This window comes from Nanorana parkeri, unplaced genomic scaffold (assembly GCF_000935625.1).
Source record: "Nanorana parkeri isolate BGI_ZX_2015 unplaced genomic scaffold, ASM93562v1 scaffold134, whole genome shotgun sequence".
Lineage (NCBI taxonomy): Eukaryota > Metazoa > Chordata > Amphibia > Anura > Dicroglossidae > Nanorana > Nanorana parkeri.
The window spans coordinates 220,898-248,027 of record NW_017306402.1 but is presented as its reverse complement, the minus strand read 5'-3'; the positions used below and the strand labels follow the sequence as shown (position 1 = coordinate 248,027).

General features: G+C 40.2%; 1 protein-coding gene across 1 annotated transcript in view; it reads left to right on the top strand.

Moving 5' to 3' along the window:
- LOC108784954 (docking protein 6) overlaps positions 1-27,130 on the top strand; it is a 322,423-nt gene that overhangs the window by 204,566 nt on the left and 90,727 nt on the right. The window contains exon 6 of the mRNA XM_018553907.1: positions 21,325-21,463. Coding sequence (XP_018409409.1) covers positions 21,325-21,463 — 139 coding nt within the window. The remainder of the gene's footprint in view (positions 1-21,324; positions 21,464-27,130) is intronic.

Genomic DNA, 27,130 nt, shown 5'->3' with positions numbered 1-27,130 from the left:
CTCGCTGCTTTTTACTAATTTTACCCCCCAGGGGAGTTATCTCTTTCATGGCCATTGGAAAGGCTATGTTCCTGGGTAGCAGGTAACAGGTAAAAGGAGTAGAACTGGAAAATATGGACAGTCACTTAATAAAGTGTCTAAACAAAGGACCTTCATAACAGGATCCCAATGTATTATTGTAATGAAAGCTGCAGATTGAAAAATATTAAAAATACATTAAATTTAGATAACCTTTATATAAAAGTCACAAAACGTACTCAGCTTTCTCAGAATGGTTGCAGGCAGCTTCACAGAAAGAACCCAAGCTAAGCAAGTATGCATCTTAGGGTGACAGGGGCAGTGGGGGAAGGTTTGAATACATTATATCTTTTTAAAAATAGCACAAAACATGTAACAGGTTGATGAGCACATACTGGTATTTTATAAATCAGGCTTAGTACTTTTGTGTGTCTCAAGAACAATACTAGCCATGACTTTAGATGAGTTATTCTAGGCTGCTACTACATGTGACCTCTCTTCTCTGGGGACAAGAAAGCTTTTAAAGCAATAAAAGTAACTGCTGAACTGTATTCATTAGTACTCTCTGATAGGTAACATCAGAACTCCAATAAAAATGACATTCCTTTGGTCTGTAGCAGCTGTGCACCTTCTCAGGAAAGGAGAGTGGTCTCTGCTTGACCATAATCCATGAGTTATTCTAGGCTGCTACTACATGTGACCTCTACTCTCTGGGGACAAGAAAGCTTTTAAAGCAATAAAAGTAACTGCTGAACTGTATTCATTAGTACTCTCTGATAGGTAACATCAGAACTCCAATAAAAATGACATTCCTTTGGTCTGTAGCAGCTGTGCACCTTCTTAGGAAGGGAGGGTGGTCTCTGCTTGACCATAATCCATGTTGGCCTCTATGCAGGATAAAGAGAAAAAAGAAGGGAGCTTGTGTTGGGGGAACCTCATACAACCTAAACCTAAAACCTAAATGGATTAGCATATCTTTGTTTTGCCACTGGAAATGTATAAAGCAAGATAAAAAATAGGAAACCCTTTCAAGCACATGTTCACATTTTGTACCAGAAAACCTATCTGCAAAGCATTTTGCACTTTTGCTGTTGTAAATGTAATTTTCCCTCATCCAAAGTGCAGCAAAGTATTCTAAAACAAAAAGGTGTCAATATCACTTTTATCTCAAATTCGAATTATTTAATGCACCACTCCAGCCAAAACTTTTCATTCGGTTTTGGAGAGAGAAGGGGATGATTAGAACCGTTAACACTTTTTTTTTTCCATCTGTGTTCCTATTATGGAGATTTCCCCTCACTACCTGCAAGGATAGGAAGTAATGGGAAATCTTGAAAAACACCTTTTTAGAAGAGTTATAAAGAGTTTTAAATTCTGACAACATTTTTATTGTTTTGCTATGCTTTCCTGTCCTAGTGATGTTGATACCTGCATTTCTTGAACAAAGAGAGGAAGTGAGAAATAAAATTGTCCAGGCTTAAAGACGAACTCTGGGTAAAAATAATTAATATCAACCCTTGCAGTGGGGCTACCCCTACACTGCAAGGGTTGAATGGGGTCTTTTGAATGCATGTGAATATAGCACATATTTATCACTGCATTACTAACCACTTACTGAGGGCAGCCGTAAATATACGGCGGGCCACAGAAGTAGTTATACCAAGAACACCGCTGCTGCAGCCGTGTTCTTGGTGTCATTTTAAACAGCTGGCGATTGCTGTTCAGATACAAATGATCCAGCATCTACACAGCTGCTGGATCGTTTTTACTGATTGTTGGCATGTGCTGCCCCACCCCCCTCCGCCACGGCTTCCCCGGTTCCGCTGTCCCCTGTGCAGGCTTCCAGCTGCTGATCTCTCCTCCAATCACTGAACCCAGAAGAGATGTTTACTACATCACTTCCAGTGTTACTGTGTACATTCTCTGGCTCTTAGAGCCAGGGGAAGAAGCTGGGGAAGCAGATCTCTGCTTCCTCAGCTTCTTTGGATTTCCCAGGTGACAGGGGTTCTTAGAAACCCCTGATGTCTATATAAAGAGGACCTGTCACACTCGATCTGCTATTACATAGGGGGCTTGTTATTTCCCTATGTGATAGCAATAAAGTTAGTGTAAAAAAAATGAACCACTTGCTGCCCGGAGTAATTTATTACATTTGCACATACATGATAAAACCAAACTTTTTGGCTAGAAAACAGCTTCAGACCCACAAACAATTATATATTTTCTGAAAGCGGAGGCCGTGTAGAATAAAAAGATGCTAGTTGCAATTGTTTATGTTGCACGATATTTGCGCAAATATTTATCAAACAAGTATTTTTAGGATAAAGTACACTTAAATGAAATTTAGTGCACATAAACAGAATTTAATACCCAATTTTTGGTAAAATATAAAATATGGGGTCGTGCCAGGTAAATAGGTACCAAACATGTCAAGCCTTAAAATTGCGTGCATCCGTGAAACCGCAACAAATTACAATAACCAAAATTTCCCATAGGGAACGCTTTAAACACTTTTATGGCTCATCAGTTTAGTGCTAACAGTGATTGATGGGCCTAGAATTATTGCTTTCCCTCCAATGATCGCGACGATATGTATGTGTGATATGATATGTATGTGTGACACAATTTTTGTTTTTTAACATAGGCGCACCCGACGCATGTTTGCGTTGTATGTGTGTGCACGTGGGAGGCAGGGGACTTTAAAAAAAAATAGCATTTTTTATTTTTCTCATGTTACTTTAATTTTTACAATTTTTTTGGGACACTCAGATTTATTGCTATTGCATAGGGGGCTAACAAGCCTCCTATGTAATAGCAAATATAATGTGACAGGTCCTCTTTATGGAGACATCAGGGTCTTTCAGACCCCTGATGTCACCTAGGGACCCCAAAGAAGCTGATGAAGCAGATATCTGCTTTATCAGCTTCTTCTTCTGGCTCTAAGAGCCAGAGAATGTGCCCAGGGACACTGGAAGTGATGTAATGCACATCACTTCTGGGTCCAGTGATCAGAGGAGAGATCCGCAGCTAGAAGCCACGGATCTCTCCTCCGATCTATCAGAGCAGACCCTCCACACCATTCCCGGGCTCACACAAGGGACAGTGGAGCCCAGGAAGCCGACAGCGTCACCTGCGGCCGTGGAGGGGGACACCGGACCACACCGTACAAGCGATCTGGCTGCTGTACAGATGCCAGATCACTTGTATTTAAACAGTCTGCTGTATAAAATGGTGCCAAGAACATGGCTGTTCTTGGTATAACCACATCCAGTGGAGGACGTACATTTACGTGAAGTGGTTAAAATATTAAAAAATGTAAGTAGCATATACATTTTTTTAATGCAAAAACATGTTTTAAAGTCCCCCGCCCCCCACGTGCACGCACATACATACGCAAATACACGTTGGTGAACGTTGGAGTGAGAGCAATAATTTTAAAGCCATTAATCATTGTTAACACTAAACTGATGAGCGGTAAACTTTTTAAAAGTGTCCCCTATGTGAAATTTGGGATATTTAAGTTTTTTTCAGCTTCAAGGGCGAACGCAATTTTAAGGCTTGGCATGTTTGGTATCTATTTACCCAACGTTACCCTATCCTTTATATTTTACCAAAAATTGGGTATTATATTTTGTTTCTGTGCACTAAATTTCATTTTAGTGTATTTTATCCTAAAAATACTTGTTTGATAAACATTTGCGCAAATACCGTGTGACATAAAAATTGCAAGTAGCATTGTTTTTATTCTACACGGCCTCTGCTTTCAGAAAATATATCAATGTTTGGGGGTTTAAAGCTGTTTTCTAGCAAAAAATTTAGATTTTATCATGTGTGTGCAAATGTAAGAAATTGCTTCGGACAGCAAGTGGTTAAGGACTGCAGAGGTTGCTACTGATGCTGATCCCGTCCTCCTGTGAAATTTCCATTCAAGAAGAGCTGACATCAGAAGTAATGAAGAATACATCAGAATCATTGTTCCTAGTTTTACATTGCTTTTGCAGACTATGCAGAAAGAATCATTTGTTTAGCTTCATGAGCGGGGTAGAGTTATTGCCTGTAGAGCTTATGATCATCCTGACCGGCACTGAAATTAAAGTGACAAAAAAACTCAGGAGGTAAATCTTAAAAATACATTCAAGTACCTTAACTTTTAAGAAAAAATTATCTTATTTATCACTCGCCTGTAGACCATGAAATCATCTCTGAATTTGTACTGACATAGTTACATAGTATTTGAGATTGAATAAAGACATTAGTCCATCAAGTGCAACCTATTAGGATCTCATTCTAGGAGTACCTGTACCCCTGTATATTTCGGTCCCTTAAGAAATCGTCCAAAAGTTTCTTGAACAATTCCACATTATTTGCTGAAATCAGCGCCTGTGGCAGTGAGTTCCCGACCCTAACTGATCTTACTGTGAAGAACCCCCTTTGCCCCTTGTGCTGGAATTTTTTTTCCACCAATTTTAGGTGGTGGCCTCTAGTTTTTGTAATGGAGTTAATTTTAAACAGTTTATCGCTAATGTTGCTACCACCATTGAACATTTTGTACATGGAGATCATATCCCCCTTTAATCTCCTCACCTCCAATGTGAACATGTTTAAATTTAGAAGCCTTGTCTCGTAGCTCTGGTCCTCCATACCCCTAATTAGTTTGGTTGCCCTCCGCTGGACTTTTTCCAACTCAAGGACATCTTTTCTTAGTACTGGTGACCAGAACTGGACCACGTACTCCAGATGAGGTCGAACCAATGATCTATAAAGTGGCAAAATTATAGACTTGTCCCTGCAATACATCCCCTTTTTAATACAGGACAAGACCCTGCTAGCTTTGTTTACAGCAGCCTGGCACTGCAAACTACCTTTCAGTTTGTGGTCTACAATGACCCCCAAATCCTTCTCCATTTCTTTTTTTTTTTAAATTCTTGCTTTTTATTGAGCAGTGCAAATATAAAGACATAAGTAAGGAACCAACAGCAGTTCTCAATCATCAACTTAGAAGGTGGACGCAGCCACCCTTATCAGATAATAAAGGCATATACAGCGGAAAACAGGAATATAATACGTAGTCCTTCAAAACCAATACCACTTGTCTCGCATGTACAGCTAGGCAACTAACCGCTCATATTTTAATTATTTTTTTTCTGGGTCAGCAGGGCCTTACCGGCCACCCACCAACCCCATAGACAGTGTAAAGGCATAGATTATGCATACAATTAAGGAAGGGGAGTAGGGGGGATAAAGAGAGGGGGTAGAGAAAGGGAACAAGTGAGGTACTTCTCCATTTCTGACTTCCCTAGCGGCATACCCATAATTGTATAACCCATTTGTTTATTTTTAATTCCAAAGTGCATTACTTTGCATTTATCGACATTAAACCTCATCTGCCACATTAATGCCCACTCCCCTATTTTATCCAGGTCCTCCTGTAATGTTATAATGTCTAAGTCCGTGTCTATTACCCTCCCAATTTTGGTGTCATCCGCAAACACGGAAATATCGCTGTTAACATCGCTGTTTGTCATTAATTCGGCCCTCTCCTTATCGTTTGTGACTAGCTTCCCGCTTTCACCCTTTTTTGGGCCTATCTGCTCCTATCTCACCTTTTTACTGTTTGCGGCGATATGCTTTTCGCACTCAGTTTTAGCTGCCCGGATTTCTAGTTTGCATTTTTTGTTACATTCTTTGTAGTTAAGGAACGCCAATGCCGTCCCCTCCGTCTTATATTTTATAAATGCTGCTCTCTTGTCCTTGACGTGTTGTTTTACAGTTTTATTAAACCATATTGGTTTAGTCTTTGATCTTTTGCTTTTGCTCCCTAATGGTATACACTTTGAAGTAGCAGTATGTAGTGTGTTTTTAAAACAATCCCACATCTGGTCTGTGTTTAGGTTTTGAAATAAGTTTTCCCATTTTATTTCCCCCACTAGGTTGCGCAGCTTATCAAAGTTGGCCCTTCTGAAGTTTAGGGTTCTAGTCCTTCCAGTACACTTCCCTTTTCTGTGTTCAATATTAAAAGTAATCACATTGTGATCACTATTACCCAATGATTCTCCAATTACAATATCCTTGATTAACTCTGCACATCAATATGAATTAGTGAACTAAATGTGAGATTGTAGTCCATCAGAGGAGTGAGCTTGGAGTGGTGGCTACTTTACAACACACACAGGGACCATGGGGAACAAAATTAGACACCCTCCAGAAGGAAGGACAGTGTCAGCACAAATTTAGAGATGATTTGGGGATCTACAGCTGAGTGATACACAAATAAGATACGTTATTGGTAATAATTCAGGTACTTGAATGTATTTTTAGATTTAGCTCCTGAGTTTAGTGTCACTTTAACCCAGTATGCTTAAGGTTCACACTAGCCCATAAACTAAAATTCTGAGATCTAGGGTGCTGAGTGAGGTTTGGCAGGGGGCAGTGTGATGTACTGTTTCAACAAATCACAATGTTTATTTTTTTAAATTGTATTTGGAGTGTACAAAGTGTACACTTCAGTCAGGTCTGCTCACAGCAGCGTGGTTTGTTGCACTGGGGTGAGGTGACCTATGATGCCATCCAGTGCATTTATCTGCACTGCACCGTTTTGTATGTGCTCTATTGGTTCCTGGCATTGATTAGTTGCTGAAAAACGCCAGTAACTACTAATGGTGTGAATGAATCGCAATGCTCAGGCTTCCTCAGGCTGAAAAAAAACCAGAGTGTCTCCTCAGCTAAAACTGACAGCTAATTTTACTGCTGCAAAAATATCCCACAATTTAGAGACATTTTAATTATTGCTATAGAGTTAGTGTGTGCAGGAGTACTAACAATTATGTTATCATATAAAATATTGTGATGGCCATTATTATTGCTTTCCTACTAAAACGTTTTTCTTTTTTACTAAACACTACACCTTATCTCCTAGCACTTGCTTATTGTGATTATGGAAGGCAGGAGAGCCTAAAATGTACACTTTACAAAGTGGTTGAAGGGAAATCTAATATTAAAAGTTAATTTCCTGCACTGCGGTCCCCCTCTTCCCTGAAAAGTTCTGTTCACAGCACTGGTCCCTATGGACATGGCGGACAGCTCTCCTCCTACCTGTTCTTAATTTACACATACTTTGCGCTAAGACTAATGACAATAGGGAGGTCACCTGGGGACCCCATTAAAATGTTGCTATGGGGCACCATGATCTGCAATTATGGTAATTACCTAAGCATTTAAGAGATTAAAAAAATAGGTGATATATGGAAAAATAGGCATGTACTGTATCTAAATGAAATGTATACATTTATGTGATTTTTCCCCCCATTTTTTAAGCAATGCATTTGTTTTCAAGCTGTTCAGTAATAACTGAAGTTGTCCTTTTAGAATCTATTGGAATCAGTCATGTATTTTTCTTTGCCACTTTGGCCATGCATTCTATACCTTTCTAAAAAATATATGTGTCTGTGATGTAGTGCACTAAATTAATTTAGATATCATATGCACAAAGTCTATAGAACAGCAAATGCAAGAGTGTGTTAAAAGCCACTTATCCTTGATTTGATGGCGATAAGTGCATAATCAATATCATCAGCTGTTTACCAAATAGAAATTCAATTTTCACAATTACTTTATCAAATCATGGAAAATTGAGGCTTATGGCCTCTCTGCTGTATGTTCAATGACAGAAAAAGCACTTCTGTTATTATGTTGATCATGATTTGTGTGGGCATTAAGTGCTGCAGTATGAGGAGCAGTGGTCAGCACCTGAACATTGTGCCTGAAACTTAGGGGGTTATTCACTGAGCAGCCAAGCGAGTTGAAGGTTCGACAGTTCAGTCTCTGCTGTTTACCCCTATTCTTATAGGGGCCCAACAGCAGAGAGTGAATAGCAAAATGCTGCCGTGCACGATTCGGCTTAGCATTCTCTTTGCTACCTCAGAGGTAGCGAACAGCATGAAAATTGAAAATTAAAAAAAAACAGCGTGGGCTCTCCTCTAAATCATACCATACCCTTTAGGTCTGGTAGGAATGTTTGGAGGAACCCCTTAAATGTGTGGGATTCCCCCAAACGTAATACCAGACCCCCTTAAATTCCCAACCAGACCCTTAATCTGGGCACTGGCCTAGCAGGGCAGAAAAAGGGAGGACGAGTGAGCGCCTCTCCTCCCTCAGCCATACCAGGCCACATGTCCTTGGCATTGGAAGAGTGCCTTTCCAGGGGGACTCCTGGAAAAGCACCTTGTCCCCATGCTGATGTGGACAAGGGCCTCTTCCCCACAACCCTGGCCCGGTGGTTGTAGAGGTTTGTGGGCACGGGGGATTATTTGCATTCGGATACCCCATTTCATAAAGGGGCAGACAGATGCTGCTCCCCCCTGTGAATGAGTAAGGGGTACTTGTACCCCTACTCAATCACTAAACGGTTAAAGATAAAGGAAATAAAAAGACCAGACTTTTGGAAAAAATCCTTTAGTTGAACAAAACACACACAGTTTTTGACAGGTCCTTTATTTAGAAACCCCTCCCCCCACCAAAAAAGGATCCAATGTCATAATCAAGTCATCTCATGATGACCGACAGACACCCACTCGTCAAAATAAAGAAAATATGTTGAGGGCATGTGGTCTGGTATGGCGCAGGGAGGGGAGGGGGGTGCTTGCTTGTCTCCACCTTTCCTGCCTCACCAGGCCAGTGCTCGGATTAAAGGTCTGGTTTGGAATTTTAGGGGGCCCAACTTTTGTTTCCATTTTTGGGTGGACCTAGAGGGCCTAGTATAACTTTTGGGTGGAACCCCACACATTGGTTTTAACTCAGGGTCCCTAGAGCTCCCTAAGCCTCTCCTTTTTGTCTATCATTATCAGATTGTATTACAATTTGGATTCTGCCTAAGTGAAAAGAAAGATTAGGGACATGAAAAAAAAATGTTCTAGGATAAATTGGAGCTTCAGTATTTATATCAAACAAATCCAATGTTCAATACCTTTGTGTCTGTACCAAGATGATACAATTTTAGAAATGTATCAAAGAGCAATTTCTGTCTTGCATTGGCGAGAACTAACAAGGCTAAAACAGGTGTATGCATGTAAGAATAAATTACTATAATTTTATATTGTATCTATGCAATAAATTATTAAACTTAGATGCACAGTTGACCAGTTGGGTATAAAGGAATGATTTCCCAGGCCATTCCCAACATACTTAAAAAGAGAAATAAATCCCTACAAAATGTGTCTATACAAAACTAATGCTAAAGAATTAAACCATTACATAGTTACTAAAATCTATTGATGTCTGTGTTCTTGATTTTCCGCATATGCACATCTACTTTACCCCAACCACAGGGTCTACACTTTCAAAATCTGAATTTAGTTTTTGTAATAGACAGGATAAAATAACGATTAGGAACATTCAAATGTGGGAGTGAACTCAGTTAACTTTAGAGTAGACCTGAACATAGACATACGCTGTGTCAAGAAGATCTTGCCACTGGGATACCTAAAATATATAAGAAGCTAAGTGTTGATTCTGCACATCAGACCTTGCCTTTAACTAAAAAATAAAATTTGGTTGGATCCACACTATCCTTTTTGATTTGTGATGGAAGAAATTATCTTGTGTTTTAGAAAGGTAAAATTAGGTCAAGTAAGATCTGCCTCACCTAAGTCTTCACTGCTGTCATGGTTCCTCAAATAAGGATCATTCATCCTAAATGGCTGAGCTTATCTTAGGATATTCCATAAGATGACTTGATACAGTGCTTCTGGTTCAAACGCCCTTTAGTGATAGAGTGATTACAGTGATTTTCTACTGCAATTTATAAGGACTGTACTTAATCTGACTTGGCAGCTCAAATAAAAGCACTAAACTGTGCCTGGGGTGGAGAAGGTCTTCTCACTAGGTTATTGCAACAATTGAGAAAGTTTGCTTTCAGTGAAACTTCTCTTTCAAATGAATAGTATGTGGATAAAAGCAAGGCAAAACCAATTTAAAGAGTTAATATGTTAGAAAAATAACTATGTCTATTAAGTTCACCCTTCAAAATAACCTTGCATCCACAGAAATCCTACTTGATCCAGAGGAATAAAAAAAGTGTCTTACATTGCCACCTAGAATTGACTTTGTTAGTAAAAATCCCTTGTCTAGAATTTGAAACACAACAGAGACATGTGTTCACTTTGTGTTATAACTATGCAGTGACTGTCATCTAGTAATTTGTTTTCCCTGAGAAAAATGATGGCACATTGACATACTAGCAGGTACGCCTCATGATTTATGACAGTTAATGACATAAAAATAATAATTAGTAATGAAAACACCTTGTAATTTAATAATTTAGGACGCATAGGATATTTTAGACAGCTTAAGTGTATGTTTAATAGCACTGCTGTTGTAGTTATTACAGCTTTAACAGCGGGCTTACAGATTAAAACAGCTATCCAAAATGTGCTATGTGTGCTGCCAAAATACTGTATGTTTTAGCCTAGAGGCATTTTTTGTGTTATGAAGGAAAACAAAATGGTACTGAGGATTTGAAGGGGGAAAAAAACAAACAGTGTAACTCACAAATAGCTCAACCTTTTGAATGACAGCTCATTTCAGACCAGACTTGTTGACTTTGCAAATAAGTGGCTACCTGGCAACAAAATGATTTTTTTTTTTAGAGTAAAGAACTATTTAACTCTGTAACTCTCTTTATTGACTATGAATAACTATGATACCCTTTGCTTTGATTTTTAGATAGTGGCCTTAGAGTTTAAAGCATAGCTGTAAACTGCTTTACATGATTTTTCCATATGTTTAATTGAGAACTAGTGACAATAAATATGGGTATAAATGCAAATATTTTCATTGTTTTAAATACATGTTTGGTAATAAGCTAATAACAGTAGTCTTCAATATTTTTGATTCATAGCTGTTAGCCATGAAGCAAAATTAAGATTGCACCAAATTATCAGTCTTGCAAAATCAAGGTTGTTGAGATTGTATGGCTACTGTCATTATTTTTCTATCTTCACAAACAGTTTTTTGGTAACTTACACGAAAGCCCAACTGAACTTTCAGTTTAAATGAGCTAAATACACTCCGGGTATATCAGAACAAAAGGTGTGAAGAGTTATACAGTTAGTTTTCTTTAGAAAGCTGCCACATCCTGAGTAGAAAAGTCTGTCCCCTGACTGCATGCTGTAGAGAAAGACCCTTGCTCTCTGTGTAGGAGCAATAGTCTCTCTGCATAGGTCCAAAACACCCCCTGATGAGTCAGAGCTAGAGCCCTCCAGTCAGAAAAGAGCATGATCTTTGCTTGATTTCTTCATCTGCCCTTTTGTACAATGTTTTAATAAACCACTTCTATTGCTCACATTGTTTGCCAGTGTGTTTGAATATGTATACCTGATTAACCACTCCTTTCAGCATATGAGATTGAGGCAGCACCAGAAATTGTAGGTCGGGTTCTTATACATGGGCTTCCTGATGGGCTGAGTGAGCTATCTGCACCTGGTTTGTCATTTTTATATGAGGGTAACCAAGGAAAGCATAGGTCCTTGCAAATGTTTGTTGTACTAAATAAAAAAATCAAACGTACTGAACCATGCCAATAACCCACTGGTGAAACTTTGTATGATGCAAAAACATCTTCTGTTCCCACCATCATGCAGTTAATATGGGGAAATTAAGTTCAAAAACACAGATTAATATCAGTAAAGGAAGTTATATTTTCATAAGTGCCATTGTGCATGATAAATATGCCATGGTAGTACATGTTGCAATACAATTTGCATTAAATGTTAGACATGTGCGATTCGTTTCGTTACGAATCGAAATTCGTATGAATTTTCCTGAAATTCGTAGATTCGTAAGCATACGACATTCGAATGGCAGTTTCCGCATTTATATCCGAAATACGAAATTCCGTTAACGAATTTCGGATCCGAATTTCTTTGAAACAGGAACTAATATTACCCCTGTAAATGAGGTTGAACAACATGACAAGATTTTTTTTCATCCGAAATACGTATCCGCTGCTGCTGAGGGTTGCATTACAATACCCAGGCAGGAAATACGAAATTCCGTTGACGTATTTCCGTTCCGTTACGAACATTCGTTATATATTGAAGTTAAAAAGCAAAGTACATTTAGATTGGAGTTGATGGTATTTTTTTTTAAAGTCCGAAATACGAAATTCGGATACGGAATCCGTTAACGGAATTCATATTTCGTTTTGGTTGACCAATCCGAGGTTCTCTTCTGCTGCTGAGAGTTGCATTACAAATACAGGGCAGGAAATACGAAATTCCGTTGACGTATTTTCGTTCCATTACGAACATTCGTTATACTGAAGGTAAAAAGCAAAGTACATTTATATTGGAGTTGATGGTAGTTTTTTTTAAAGTCCGAAATACGGAATTCGGATACGGAATCCGTTAACGGAATTCCTATTTCGGATAAAAAAACAACTACCACATCGACTCCAATATTAACAAAGGTATTTTTGCTTTTTAACTTCATCATAACGAATGTTCGTAAAGTTACGAAAATAAGTATTTCGTACGAATCCCAGTTGAGTTATACGAAATAATGGATATTACGAAACGGAACACATTTTTTGACGGCGCACAAGTCTATTAAATGTCCTTTAAAGTACACATATATTGAACAAGAAAAATAAAATATACTGGGAGGTACTTATCAAAACTGGAGCAGACAAAATCTGGAGCAGATTTGCACTGCAACTAATCAGCTTCTCTGTCTCATTGTTAAATCTTACCTGAGCAAACCAAAGAGAGATGCTGATTGGTTGCCATGGCAAATGGTCCAGATTCTGTCTGCTCCAGTTTTGATAAATTCCCCCCACTGTGTATAAAGGTAAATTTTGCCTAAGCAGTACACTGAATGATTCACTTTTTGAATCCCTCCATGAAAAAGCAGTCCATTTCCTGAACGGTAAATGTACCTTAAAAATTATATACGTACAGTATATCTGCAGTGTGAGATCTAAGGCACTGCTGCCTCTGCCAGTTAGTTGTATGGGACTTGAATTGAGATATAATGATGTAACTACGTGCTGCTCACTGTTCTCTTTGCTGTAAAACATTCCTCCATCAGTCATCAGATCACAAGTCATCAAGGAGGGAGTGCTGACATGAGGAAGCAAAGCCCTTCTCAACTATCAAACTGGCCACTTCCACACAGAGATACAGTGTGGAATAAAAAATAAACAGACTGTAATGGAGAAAAGATCAGCTGTATGGAGACCACAGGCAGCACTGGTGACTAGACCTTTTCCCTCTCCTTACCTTTCTTGGTACAAAACAAAACGACAAAAGCTCCCCAACCTGACACTTAAATGTTGAGGAGTGATTGGTAAAAAGATCAAATGAAATGGAATCTATAAATAAAAGAAAGGGTCTACTGACATGATGCTGGTGGGGACCAAAAACCATGCAGCCTTAGTAGAGGATGAATGGTGTCAGATGTGAGCTGCAATGTCTCTTGGCTGTGGTTGGAATGCCATCATTAACGAAATTCGTTGGAATCCAAATCCCAAACCGAATTCCTGTACCATCTGGTGACCAGCTTGTAACCCGACTCCTGGTATTTATTGCTGATCGACGATTGGTACGAGAGTGTGAGGAGCTTCCCGCTTTCCTCCGAACTAAATCGGATTCCCAGGTCCTCCTCCCATTTCGTGAGAAACCATGGTGTCGGGTCAGAAGAGCCCGAGATGAGTTGTTTGTAGCACATAGAGAGAACATGGTGAGCAGAGTCCTGTCGAGTGCACTCCGACTCGTAAGGAGTGAGGGCTCTGGAGAGCTGTGAGGGGGGCGGCAGTGATCTGAGGAAGTGTGAGAGCTGCTGAGTTCTCCATGGGTCCAGAGGGACCTTGGCGGGTGGGAACCCTGAACTCTGAGGACCAGGAAGCCCCCGCTAGGAAATGAAGTGCCCTTTCTTTACCCGGGGATTTGAGAGTTCGGAGTTTGGGGTCCTCCAATCCCGGAGGAAAGGCTGGATTGCCCAGGATCGGGAGCAGAGGCGAGGGGTCGGGAGAGAGAGCCTATCGGGCAAAGGCGGATTTGGCTACCTGTAGCGTGGGCATGATGGTGGGATGTGTCTGCACAGCTTGTGGTAAGGGTGAGGAACACCAAGGGAGGCCTGAGAGTGGGGCACGGGAGAAGGATTGTTCAAGGTCCGGTAACCGTAGGTCGGAGGCCTGCCGCAGTGGTAGCCTCTGGGAGCCCCTGTAATTTCACATTGTTCCGTCACGACCTATTCTCCAGGTCGCCGTGCGCGAGGAACAGGGTGGATAGAAGGCGGTCGTGGGTTGCGGTCTCCATTTCCATGCGGTCAAGTCGGTGGGCTAAATGGGTCTGTCCCGTGGACAGGGTGGTGACCTCCGTTTCCAGCCGGGAGACCGTGCTGCTAATGCCAGCTATATCTTTCCTGAGTGCGGCCTCCATTTTGGCTACAAGGGCGGCCATGTCTTGGCGCGTGGGAAGAGAGAGGAGAATGGAGGAAATCTCCCCTGCGGACAGGGCCGCGGCCGTTTCCGAGTGTGGCTGTGAGGACATGGTGAGCGGGATGACCGGGTCCTCGATCGGGCTGGGATCGGGGGTAGAGGAGGATGCCCGCAGCGGAATGGAGGCGTCCGGGGCGTGGGCGTCACAGGAATGGGATGGTGAAGCATGTCCCGAGGCCTTACCCTGCATGTCAGACGCCATGGCCGTCCTGGAGGAGCTGCGGGTTGTCGGCGCTGGGGATGAGAGGTAGCGCTGCAGAGAGGTCTGTGAGCGCTGGCTGTTGTCAGTGCGAGTTTTGCCCTTAAACGACATCAATAACGGGTTCAAAAGATGTCTCGATCAGCTGAAAAAGTATCTTGGGGTAGCAGAGCTCAAGCAATGTGCTTCCTCACGCCGCCATAGCTAAGCCACGCCCCCCATCCCAAACCGAATTGACTTTTGGACCCAAACCCTGAAAAACAAGGGGGTGGCATGGTGCTCCTTTATTAATAGGGGCACCCAGATTCAGATAAGCCCCCCCACCCGCAGACCCCCACAAGCACAAGGCCAGGCTTGTGGGGAAGTGGCCCTTGTCCTCATCAACATAGGAACGCTGCACCATGTTAAAGTCAAACGGCCTGGTATGGTGCAGGAGGGAGGCACATGATTGCCCCTCTTTCCTGCTCTGCAAGGCCACTGCTCAGATCAAGGGTCTAGTAAAGGATTTGGGGGGGGGGCATGCTTTTTTTGCTTGTTTGTTTTCACATTTAACAACATTTCAGTTCACTGACAATCAGACAAAATTGCATCCAAATTTTGGAATTTGCGGATTTTCGTAAACGAATGCACCAGTCTAATAGCTAATATACCATAAGCTGTGGATATAATATTTAATATCAAGTTAAAGGTTAAAATGTTAGTCTTTAACTTTCTTCTGAATCTCTAGCTTTATGGGCGTTAGTTTTATTGTAGATCTTATTTAAACCATAATGCTGGTAATCAACATTAAGCTGAAATAAGATGCTATCAAAAGTAAAAAAACAAAACGAAGATTATTTAATAAACATGCATACTTAACATACTTGTATCTAAGAATGTACATACAGATATGTCAAATCTACATTTCTGTTCTGATTAATATGCTGTTGGTTTAGAAATTGGAGGAACAAGCTCACGAGCGGCAATGTACTTGCCAAAAAGAACATAAAAAATAAACAAAAAAAATTATCTCTCTAGAGATATACAGTCTATAATAAAATTATAAACATACATATACCATTTATATATGGTAAATGTCACTGGGGACTTCTGGGAATAGCCCAGGAAATATTGGGCCAAGAGGCCACACCTCAGAGTTTGGGAACATATGCAGCAGGTCCAAGAGGCACAGACCAGAGTTTATAACCGCTCTTATAAAATCAGAAGCTTTAACCTGGCAGACAGAGTATATTTGGAAGGATTGGAGGTTCTCACAGCAGAACGTAACCCTAAAGTGTCATCAGCAAAAGATTAGGATGTTTGAGACCCTGTTTGCTACACCTTCTCAGACTATGGAGATGAGAGAGTTCTTGCAGAGGTAGTCTCAGGATTACCTGGCCAAACTAATACAATTGACCAAGACATTGTGTTTTAACCTTATTTCAAAGTTAAGTTAAAACCTTATCGGATAACTAAAGCTTGGAGAAAAGCCATTCACTTTTTGTTGCCCACATGTGCTGCTTCCCAGAGATCTGATCAGAGGGTGAGGGTATGTAAGGCACTGGCTGGCTGGGTTTTAGACATTGTATGTGTGTCAACTAGGTTTCTCATGTACACATAGGAATGGTCTCCAGGATTTTTGTGATTAATCTTTTAGTTTTCTCTTAATAACCAGAGTCTTTGTAGAGCTTTGGGTGGGATAAAGCCTCCATCTTATTATTATAATATCCATTTAGGTTACATCTTACCTATTAGCCAGCCCTCAATAGTCTCAGCTGTCCACAAGCCTTTTTATATGTGAGCTAACTGATGCTCAGCGCTCTCCCTCTTTCTCTTGCTGGGGGGAAAAGAGTAACCGCTGACAGAACACTAAAAAGGCACTGCCTGTTTGTTTTGGAGAAACCATTAGGTAGCACCCTGTTAGTCAGGAACTAACAAAAGTTTAGTTTATAGCTTGAATGAGCAGATGAAAAAAGGAAAAGGTTGACAAAATATAAGAGAATTATAAGCTTACTGTTAGGTTAATATGTAAATTAGGGATACTCTAAAATGCAAGGCAAATTTCTGTTTACCCATCTCATGTAATCAATGAAATTACATGACAAAACGATTACATTTGCATGCATCTCACCCACTAGATATGATTTAAATATTTATTTTTAATTAGTCAATATTCAAAATATGTGGCTTCAATATAATTTAGTGCAATTGGGCATCTACCTAGAATTTTATGTTGTTTCCAAATTCATATTTGCAAACCCTGCACAGTTGTCTGTGAAGGTTCTCATTCATCCAGGTCATGGTATAGCTGTAAAAAATAAGTCAAGGCAACTGGACTTCAAGAAAAATACAGCAAGTCCAGTTGCCTTGACTTATTTTATACAGATATACCATGCACAGGATGAATGAGGACCTTCACAGACATATTGCGACACATTTTGGGGAGAAAAACCTTAAACTTGTACGTGAATATAAAAAGACAGCAAGAAAATTGGCAGACTATAGAAACCACCTGCGATTTAACGTCAGATGCCAACAACAGGGGTTGGTACCTTGTAGCACACGTTTGGACTCCACAGTAAAGGGCCACAAAGCCAAGCTGATACTACATAAGGCCCAGAAACAATTGCTAAATGAACGTGTACAGCAGACCTATTTCACAGTTGATGCCTTAAAACATACAGTACAGTACTATCAATCAGCTAGAAGAGAGCCTGATTTTGCAGCTACCTGCTGATACTTGGAGGACAGTAACAGATTTCACGGTACATGCACAGCTAGCTCAGCACACTAAGGGCAAGGAGAGGCAACAGAAGAAGTTCTCCATTTTATTATCCCCTAACAGCCATACTAGGGAAGAACTAACTTGGAGGCAGAAGGAGGAAAGGGGGACATTGGAGAACAAAGACAAATGGGCGAAGAACCTTTCAGACAGGGTTCTCACCCAGGCCGAGATGGATTTCCTTGCTAAAGGTTTGAATTTCGCAATCATACCCAGGTCCATCCCTGTAGTGGATATTATCTCAGGTACTGAGGCCTCAATCCACAGTAACGAAGTGCCACAGGGTAAGGCTGAACAACTTCGCCTAAAAGTGCATGAAGCCCTGGCCAGTGCCAAACCACCTCCGTCAAACCTGACTACAGAAGAAAGGAGGGCGGTCACATCCCTCAAGAAAGACAAGAGTATCACCATCCTGCCTGCTGATAAAGGAAGATGCACCAGTACAGTTGGCTTTTTGGTTTAAAGCAAGACTCATTAATATTTGTGTTTAATCCCCTGCATTGTGTAAGAGACTTACCGGTTTCCGTTCCGGGATCGCGATCCGTGACCGCGCATGCGCACATCGGGCCCGGCTCTCTCCACTCGGCGCACGGGCACCTCGGGCATCGTCTCCTTCGGCACAGGCGCAACAGGCTTTTTAAGTCGAGGCCAAACAAATCTTCGGCATCCTACTGTTTGCAACAGTGAACGCCGAAGATTCACGCTCTGCAACCGCAGACCGTAAAGGACCGAGAGCAGCATTGCCGCAGCACACCAGCGTGGGCGAACCCCATTGAAACGGCTCCTCTCATCCAAATTCCATCTAACCTTGCGGAGTGACACCTAGGTGCAAGTAACACTCAGCCACAGGAGACCATCAAAGGGACTTCAGATAGAGGCTCCTAAACAGCAAGTATCTGGGCTAGTCTGCCATTAACTCAGATCATTTTGGAACTGCATATCTTGATTAATCAATTCAGTATTTGACAAGTATAGTGTGTGCTTAAGACTGTTATAGCTAGTCTACAACCTTCTGATGTTATACTGGACATGTATGTGACATTATAAGAGAACATCTTTATTCATCTCAATCATTACATATCTGCTTGATAAGATCCCTATGTGTGCTATCCACTAATCATAGCAAGTGTAACACCAGAGCTCACCACCGGGTGTCACTCTCTCGCATTAACCCCGTCAGTTCTAGTCCATAGTTACTACTTAACTCAAATCCACGGTCAGATATGATCTAAAGGTCTTGAACTCTTAGTTAAAAGTGCTGAAGGGACCACTTGCTGACCTGACCGTGAAATCCCCACTCCGCAGTTGTGATCCTAGGCCTGTGTAGCAGAGTTGTTACACATTGACATGTATGACAAGATCTGTGTTTCATATGAGATCTTAAGCCTGAACATTCCTGGAAGCTATATTTCTAATTTTAATTTTAGCATAAATTTATTGATTTAGGCTAAATTATTTTAAAATATCCTTTTCTTTTACATACACATCTATATTTGCAATTTCATAGCTGACTCAAAATCTGCTTTTCCTTTCTTTAATGGACTGCATTTATGTGAAGTTTGCAAAGAAAAGGGTTAAACATGACTGAAGATATTGGCTGTTTAGAGTACAATAAAATGCAGGCATTCAGCTAAATGAAGAAAAAAACTTTATAGAATGCCAAAGTTCAGCTCCTTTCCACTTACAACACTAAGGGTCATGGTTATATGGTGTAAAAGAACTCCTAGTTGAATAAAAGGGCCATCTGTATTGTATAGATGGAGAAAACCAACAATGCATTTGAGTTAACTGAGGATACAATAAAGATATTCCCTTTATTCAAGCAGAAGTACTGGCTTCTTTATTGTTTCCACATGCCCATGATCTAGAAGTGGTTATGTAGCCATATACCTTGCTGTAAGCAGTGATCACAGATTAAATGAGGGCAAGCTATCTCATGCTACAAATTTATATGGATTGTAGATATGATAAAATCTCACTCATATGTACCTTGGATGTATTTATTTCAGCAGCAGAGTTTGTGCAGCATTTCAACTTCAGTTTGTGGAATGAAGAGTTGTGTACAGTATATCACATAATGCTTACTACCACCGCATAATCTCAACTATCTCCTCAGTGGGAGACATCTTATTAGCCTCAAACAACAGACAGTGAGATCTGCTTGCTGTTCAAAGTAGTAGATCCCTGTGGGTTTATTCAACAAATGTGAATGACAAAATAGAATAACATAAAATTGCAGGGGTGGCACCTGCTTTCATTAAATGCTCAATAAAAAGTACTAAAAGAAAGGTTAATGTGACCATGTAAGCACACTTATATAGAAATGTATACCTGCTAAATGAAAAAGTCACTATATTTACCATTCCAGTGGCCCATTTGTTGAAACATTGTGTCTTCGCTGCTTGCACTACATGCATTCCACATTTCCCACTGTGGTTTCTCCTGCTGGCTCACATGTCACTACAGGATGTGCAAGCTGGTGAGAGAAAGCAATGAGTGCAGTTGGGGAAAAAGGTATTTGGCCCATCAGACTGGTCAGATATCTGCAGCGGTCAATGATCAGAGAAGAGGCCTTTCAAAAAATAGGTCAGCGGAAAGATAAGTAAAGAGAATCTTCTTTTTAGCCAATATATATTTTAAACATAGTTACAAATGATCATAATGAAGATGTCAAAAATATGCAGTTGAATATTTGCACATAAAACAATTACGTTTAACCACTTCCAGCGGGGTCACATAAATACACGTCATCCGCTGGAAATGGTTATACCAAGAACATGGCTGCTGCTGCAGATGATTGCTGTTTAAATACAGGTGATCCGGCGTCTGTACAGGCGCCGATCACTTGTACGGTGCTGCAGCGTGTGTGTCCCCTCCACCACCGCCGGTGCTGCCGTCGGCTACCAGGGCTCCGCTGTCTACTGTGTGAGCCCAGGACCAGCAAGGAGGGTCTCCAGCCGCTGATCTCTCCTCCGATCACTGGACCCGGAAGTGATGTGCATTACATCACTTCCGGTGTCACTGTTTACATTCTCTGGCCCCGGGAGCCAGAAGAAGAAGCCGGTGAAGCAGATCTCTGCTTCATCAGCTTCTTTGCGGGCCCTAGGTGACATTAGGAGTCTGAAAGACCCCTGATGTCTCCATAAAGATGATCTGTCACGTTATATTTGCTATGACATAGTGGGCTTGTTAGCCCCCTATGTCATAGCAATAAAGCTGAGTATAAAAAAATAGTAAAAATTAAAGTAACAGATAAAAAAATATGCACAAATTGCTCCACACGTTACATATTGTCGCGAGCGTTAGAGTGAGAGCAATAATGCAAGGCCCATCACTTACTGTTAACTCTAAACTGATGAGCCCTAAAAGGATTTAAAGCATCGCCTATGTGCAGTTTTGGTTATTGTAGTTTTTTGCGGGGTCACTGATGCATGCAATTTTAAGGCTTGACATGTTTGGTACCTATTTACCCAGCGTAATCCCATCTTTTATATTTTACCAAATAAGTGGGTATTATATTCTGTTTCAGTGCACTAAATTTCATTTTAGTGTATTTTATCCTAAAAATACTTGTATGATAAAAATGTGCGCAAATACCGTGGAACATAAAAATAATTGCAAATAGCATCTTTTTTATTCTACAGGTCCCCTGCTTTCAGAAAATATATAATTGTTTGGGGGTCTTAAGCTGTTTTCTGGCCAAACATTCTGATTTTATCATGTGCAAATGTATGAAATTGCTCCGGACGGCAAGTGGTTAAAGAAATGTTTTATTGTTTTGGGGTGTTTAATTACTGATGCAGAAATCCTTACTCATTTTTTTAATAAGTGTCTATTTTTATTTGATTCCAGAATGTGTGATACAGGAGAGGGGCTGTTTACATTTCAGACAAGAGAAGGAGAAATGATCTATCAGAAAGTCCATTCTGCTACATTGGCGATAGCAGAGCAGCATGAAAGGCTAATGATAGAACTGGAGAAGAAAGCAAGAGTAAGTACAGTCCTTATTAAAAAGAACCATTAAGCTTAAACATTTGAGTTTTTTATAATTCTTTTGATTGTTAAACTATAGACGAGAAAGTTTATTTATGACCTTAACATCTGTTTGCACAGGATAATTTGTTTCTGAAGAACATTAAGCAATCCTGGTATAGTTGGATTTGCTTTAAAAAGCAGCAAAAAGGCAAAGTGACGGTATTGCTTATTTCAGTTAATCAAATGTTTTCATACATGTCCTAAATTTTGCTTAACCAGGCAATATTACATTTTCCAAAGCACCCAGCATTTAAAATGATTTACAGGGACACTTTGATGTTGATATTGTTGCTTAGGTGATCAACCTGAAGAAGTCAAGGGCACACTAAGAGTGACATTTCTATTGACTGTCTATCACCATCTAAAAGGATACATAGGTGGAAAAGATAGCTTCATGCTGAACTATCCTAGCCTCAGCTATTTTCTTTTTGAAAAAGAAACACTGTTAAATTTTGTGGGACAGTGTTCCAGGTCTTTATAGTATGCATAGTAATCAGCAACTGAATGAGTTTCTATTGATAATCATTATAGTAATATTGGACTGTGGAATCATGACAGATTTGCCACAGTCCAATTCCATGCTCTCCAGTACATCATTAATTGAAAAGCAGTTATGGCATAGTTCCAATTGATATAATGAAGCAGTCAAACACTGATAGTGTATAACAGGGAATAATTGCAGGGAATAATCGGTGTGGCTGGGTCAGGCTTTTTTCTTTTGACAGGCCTTGTTCATTATGATACTGTTTTTTGGGGGGGGGGTTTTGTGAATGAGTAGGGGTCCTATGTACCCCTTACTCATTCATGTAGGAGGGAGTCGGCATCTAGGAGCTTTATTCTCAAATGGGGCTTTGAGATTCTGATAAGTCCCCTGTATGCAGACCCCCATGTTGAGGACATGTGGCCTGGTATACATCAGGATTCAGGAGCATGCTCATCCCCAAACTGGCCTGCCAGGTTGCATGCTTGGAAAAGGGTCTGGTATTAGATTTTGGGTGGGACCCCATTTCAATTTTATTTTGATTTCTTGACGGTGGTCTGGTGTCCCCCCTTAAAATCCATACCAGACACATAGGGCCTGGCATACATTTGGGGGGGGGGGCCCATGACATCTTGTTTTGTTTTTGTATGGGGTTCCACTTAAAATTCAGGAGTTGAGGCCCCCTTAACATGTATAGCAAATCCACATCTAGGATTTCGGTATTCTACAGATGAAGATAATCCCCAGCTGCTTTATTCACAAACAGAAGAAAGCAGCCGGGAGCAAGAAACTTGAACTGAATTTATTTATTTGTAAATGTTAGCTATAGAGGTTGTATACATTTAACAGATGCACCCTCACAGGTAGGTTAAGGGCATTCCCTGAGCAAGTTTAAAAGAATTGTTTATTTTTAATTTTGCCCTTTAAGAATTTTTAAATTTTTAAAAACTTTTTTTTTTATTTGGTACATGTCCTCCAGGGTACCTCCCACCTCTCCATGTACTTTATTTGTCAATCCCTTGCCTATTAGTCTACACAATGCCCATAGAGTATTTACAAGATTCAGTTTCAACAGGGTTTGGTTTCAACATCCGAACTGAAGTTCACCAAACCCACCTTGAACCAAACCCAGGTATCTTCAGCTCATCACTATTACCAGAACCATGAGCAGGACCAGATTTAACATTAGGAAATGTAGATATATGCTTATAGGCACTGTTGTCAGTAAGGGTGTCTAAAGTTGCCAGGTCAATTGCATTACAACAACTTCTAAACCATTATTGCCTTTTCTATTGACCGTTGTTCTCTCTCCTCTGAGCTATGCTGCCTGTCAGATGTACCCTCTACCTCTGTCTGCTGCTCCACTCCTCTGCACAAGCTACTTTTTTTGGCTTCTGCAAAGCATGCAGGCCCTTATACTCACAAGCTCACAATTCTTTACAAGCTGTGCCCAATGTCTCTTTAGCTCCCTTCCTTCCTTATGATCCTCGGCTCCCACAGGCTGGAGTGAAGAATGCAGAGAGAAGGGAAGCTCGAGAGAGCAAGGCAGTTGTATAGTACAACTGACTGGAGGCACTGCCAGCAAGCCCTTTACTTAAAGTATGTAACAAGTATGTATAATTGTCAATTCGCTCTATTAACCTAACAAATTAAAATGATGTAACAATTCAAATGGAGTGCTTCAGCATTGTTAGAAATACATATACACATATATGCAAGCATATATTTAATGAAAGTTAGTCACTATTTATAAGCTGAAGGGCTCTAATAAGATAATTGTACAGTGCTGTATTATTGCAAAATCAGTAATTTTCTACTGTTAGTGCATGACTTTTTTTTTTTGCTTAAAAGTGATTTGCAAGTTTAAAACATTTACAAATATTTTCAAAAACGGACTACATCCTAATTGTCTATGTGCTTAGCAAATCTATCAACACATATTTGGAATGCTTCTAATATTTTTATTCAAGTCTGTGCAATGTAGGATTATTGAATATTTATTAAACATTACCAGGGTTTATTGATATGCAAATATCTCAAACTGTGAATTTTAGTATGAATTTGATAAAGAGGGTCAAATTCAAATTGTGAAAAATGTGTCTCGCTGATATAATTGTTCATTCTTTGTGCATGTATCCTTGTGGTAAAACATGTGCTTTATATTTGATCTTATTGTTTTTTCTCATGTTACATCACATCATAATGTTTTTGGTTTCTTCAGTCTTTCATCTTTTTAAATTGTTGTTAAACATGACTCATCCAACTAAGTCCACTAAAGTGACATTTATCTGAAATGCTTTACTTACCTACTAGAGGTATGGATCAATATACTCTTGACTAGATATCACAGAAAACCAGCCTATTAAAACACCTGGATAAAGTGCAATATGCTTTGTTATTTGAAGAAAATAAAGTCCTTTAAAATGTGATGCTGAAAGGTTTAACTCTTGAGAGGGATTCCTTCTCTTGCAACAACAACAATGGATGTATTTCATATGAAAAACATGAACTGTTTTTGAACCTGCCACTCACTTTTTTTGTTATGTTGTTGTTTTTTTTTCCTTTAAGATATCAGGATATACAAGATAAAACTAGGCCTTGAAAAGAAACACACTAAAGATTATAATGCAAGAATACTTTTCAAGAATCATGGCACTATAAGATATGGAAACGATATAAAAGCCACACTGTGGACCTATGTTACAAACATTCATAACTGTTACATTTTACTAGAGCGGAAACGGTGCCATCGTAATACTAGTCTGTTATGCTATCTGCATATCACCATGCCACTATGGTAATACTATCATGACATACAATGATCTGGTACATCCTATGAACCTTAACTATTGAAAGGTAGTTATGTACCCCCCAAGTCTATATTTTTAAGAGCTGGATTAATGTATGACTGCTGCTAGGAAGCACCACCCTTTCCACCCTTAAGCCTTCATTTTCAGGAGCCTTTTCAGAAAGGTTTTTTTAACAGAAAGATTGGGGAGTAGATAGAAATCTTTTTTTACCTTAACCGGCATCAGCATAATAGTTTGCAAATGCAACAAATCTTTCTTGTATGATCGCAGTAACTGTAACTTGTTCTGGGATGCAGGTAGGTGAGTGGTGAAACAGTACCAATGTGGTGTCCTCTTGCTGAATTTTCCAAAGGAACACATTTAGGAGGCACTGGGATTTCTTTTTTACAAATGCAGGAAGTTTGCAGTTTGCAAATAAGCTCATTGGCACTGGCAAGGCAACTCCCCAAAAATGGCTTTTAATTGTTCACAATACAGTCAAACAAAATGTAATTTATATTATCCACAACCCACTTGTTGGAGAGCTCTTCTGCTCAGACTAAACTAAACAAGGACAGTGTTGCTGTCATCGGAGCTATTGTGGCTGGGGCACCTTCAGAACCCATTTCCCATAGCTCTAAAAAGCTGGGATTAATATAGAATGGCTGACCTGAATGCCAGGCTGGTTAGAAGAACTCCCTTCCTAGTTGGTACAATCTGGCTTCTTTTTGTTGGCCAGAATGGACTGATGCTTTCTTTTTTTGCTTGTGGAATGAGGCCGTATTTACCCCATGCCTAATGGCCTCCTCCAGAATCTTGCCAAAGAGCATTTTTCTAGTGAAATGTATAGAGCATAGGTTTCTGCTTTGAGGGTGTATCCACTGACCACTGAGCCACAGCACCCTTCTGGCTGTGACTGCCGTTAACCTTGCAGTCATCTTGACTTAATGCAATGCTGCTTCCACAAACAAATCCACCAACAGTTTGAGATTGTCAAGAACAAAGGACAAAAAAAACACATTTGCTTTCCCCTTAAAGTCTGTCCCCCTGAGATGTCCAGGATTGCACGGCCCAGCATACTGATATTAGGGCCACAGATGCCATGCTGTACACTGAAAATACTCTAGTAACATCCGTGTCAATTTATAGACTATTGCATCCCTGAAGGAGTCATCCAAGGGTAGCATAACACGGCATTCCAGTCTTTTTAAGTGAGTGTTTACTTGAATGGGGTGAACAAGCACAATGAGGGGAACTTCCATCTTCAGAAGGCTTTGAAAGTTTTTGTCACGAGTTCTTTCTCCCTGAAAAAAAATAATGCACTGGCTTAGACAGGCTTTCTTTTATTAGTCTCTTGTGGTGTTTCTTCAGTACTGCTTCTCTACCAGGGGCAGACTCATGACGGATGTGTCCCCTGCACTCCTAACAGCGATTGGACCTGAACAACTGTGGTGCTCGCAGTGATAGTCACGTATGGTGCTGTGTGTATCAAACTTGTTAAAGATGAAGATCACGGGCACTCCAGTAGTAGCATTAATCATTGTGCTTATTTATATGTATATTGTGGCAGTGCGTGGCAATGTCATGGTGTCATTTGGCAATATAGTCACCCAGATCTCTCAGCCAGGGGGGCTGAGCAGTTCCAGAAAGTGTAAACTTTTACTGGGAAAGAGCTGGCTTTGCAGTTCTTTCCAGTTTTTCCGGATTTGGCTTGGGTTCCTGGAACTGGGAAATTTCAAAGAGCATTGGGAGGGATGGAATCTCCATTCCTGGGTCCGGACTTTAGTAGTGACCAGCACCGTCTAGTTGTGCCCCTGTGCACAGCCCTTATGAAGAGAATGCTGGTTGATGTTCAGTGTTCCTCCAGTTTCCAAGTGCCTTTTAATGGTGAAGGAAACTGTACTGACTGACACCTTGACTTTCTTTGCAATTTCTGTAAAGGCAAGACCTATACTTTTAAGCGTTATAATAGTCTGTCTGTCTTTCTTTGTTAAATGACTTTTTCCCGCCATTTTGAGAGAACTATACTACTTCCTCCAGTACAATACTTGGTAATTCTAGCAACTGTTAGCATACACTTTCTAGGCTTAATGTACTAATATTGCTGTAGAACTGTGAGTTGTTAACCCATTACTTCTTCCCTGAAAAATACATTTTTGTATAATTCTGAAATGTACATAATTTAAAATTTTTGTTTACCTAAACCTTTTTTCACCTCAGTGTATTGCTTACCTTTGTACTATTGCAGGTTATTCACTGGACTTGAATTGCTTACATTTAAAAAAAAAGTGGAAAAATGGGGGTGCTGTAAACCTTTGACAGGTAGTGTGTGTGTGTGCGTATACATATACGC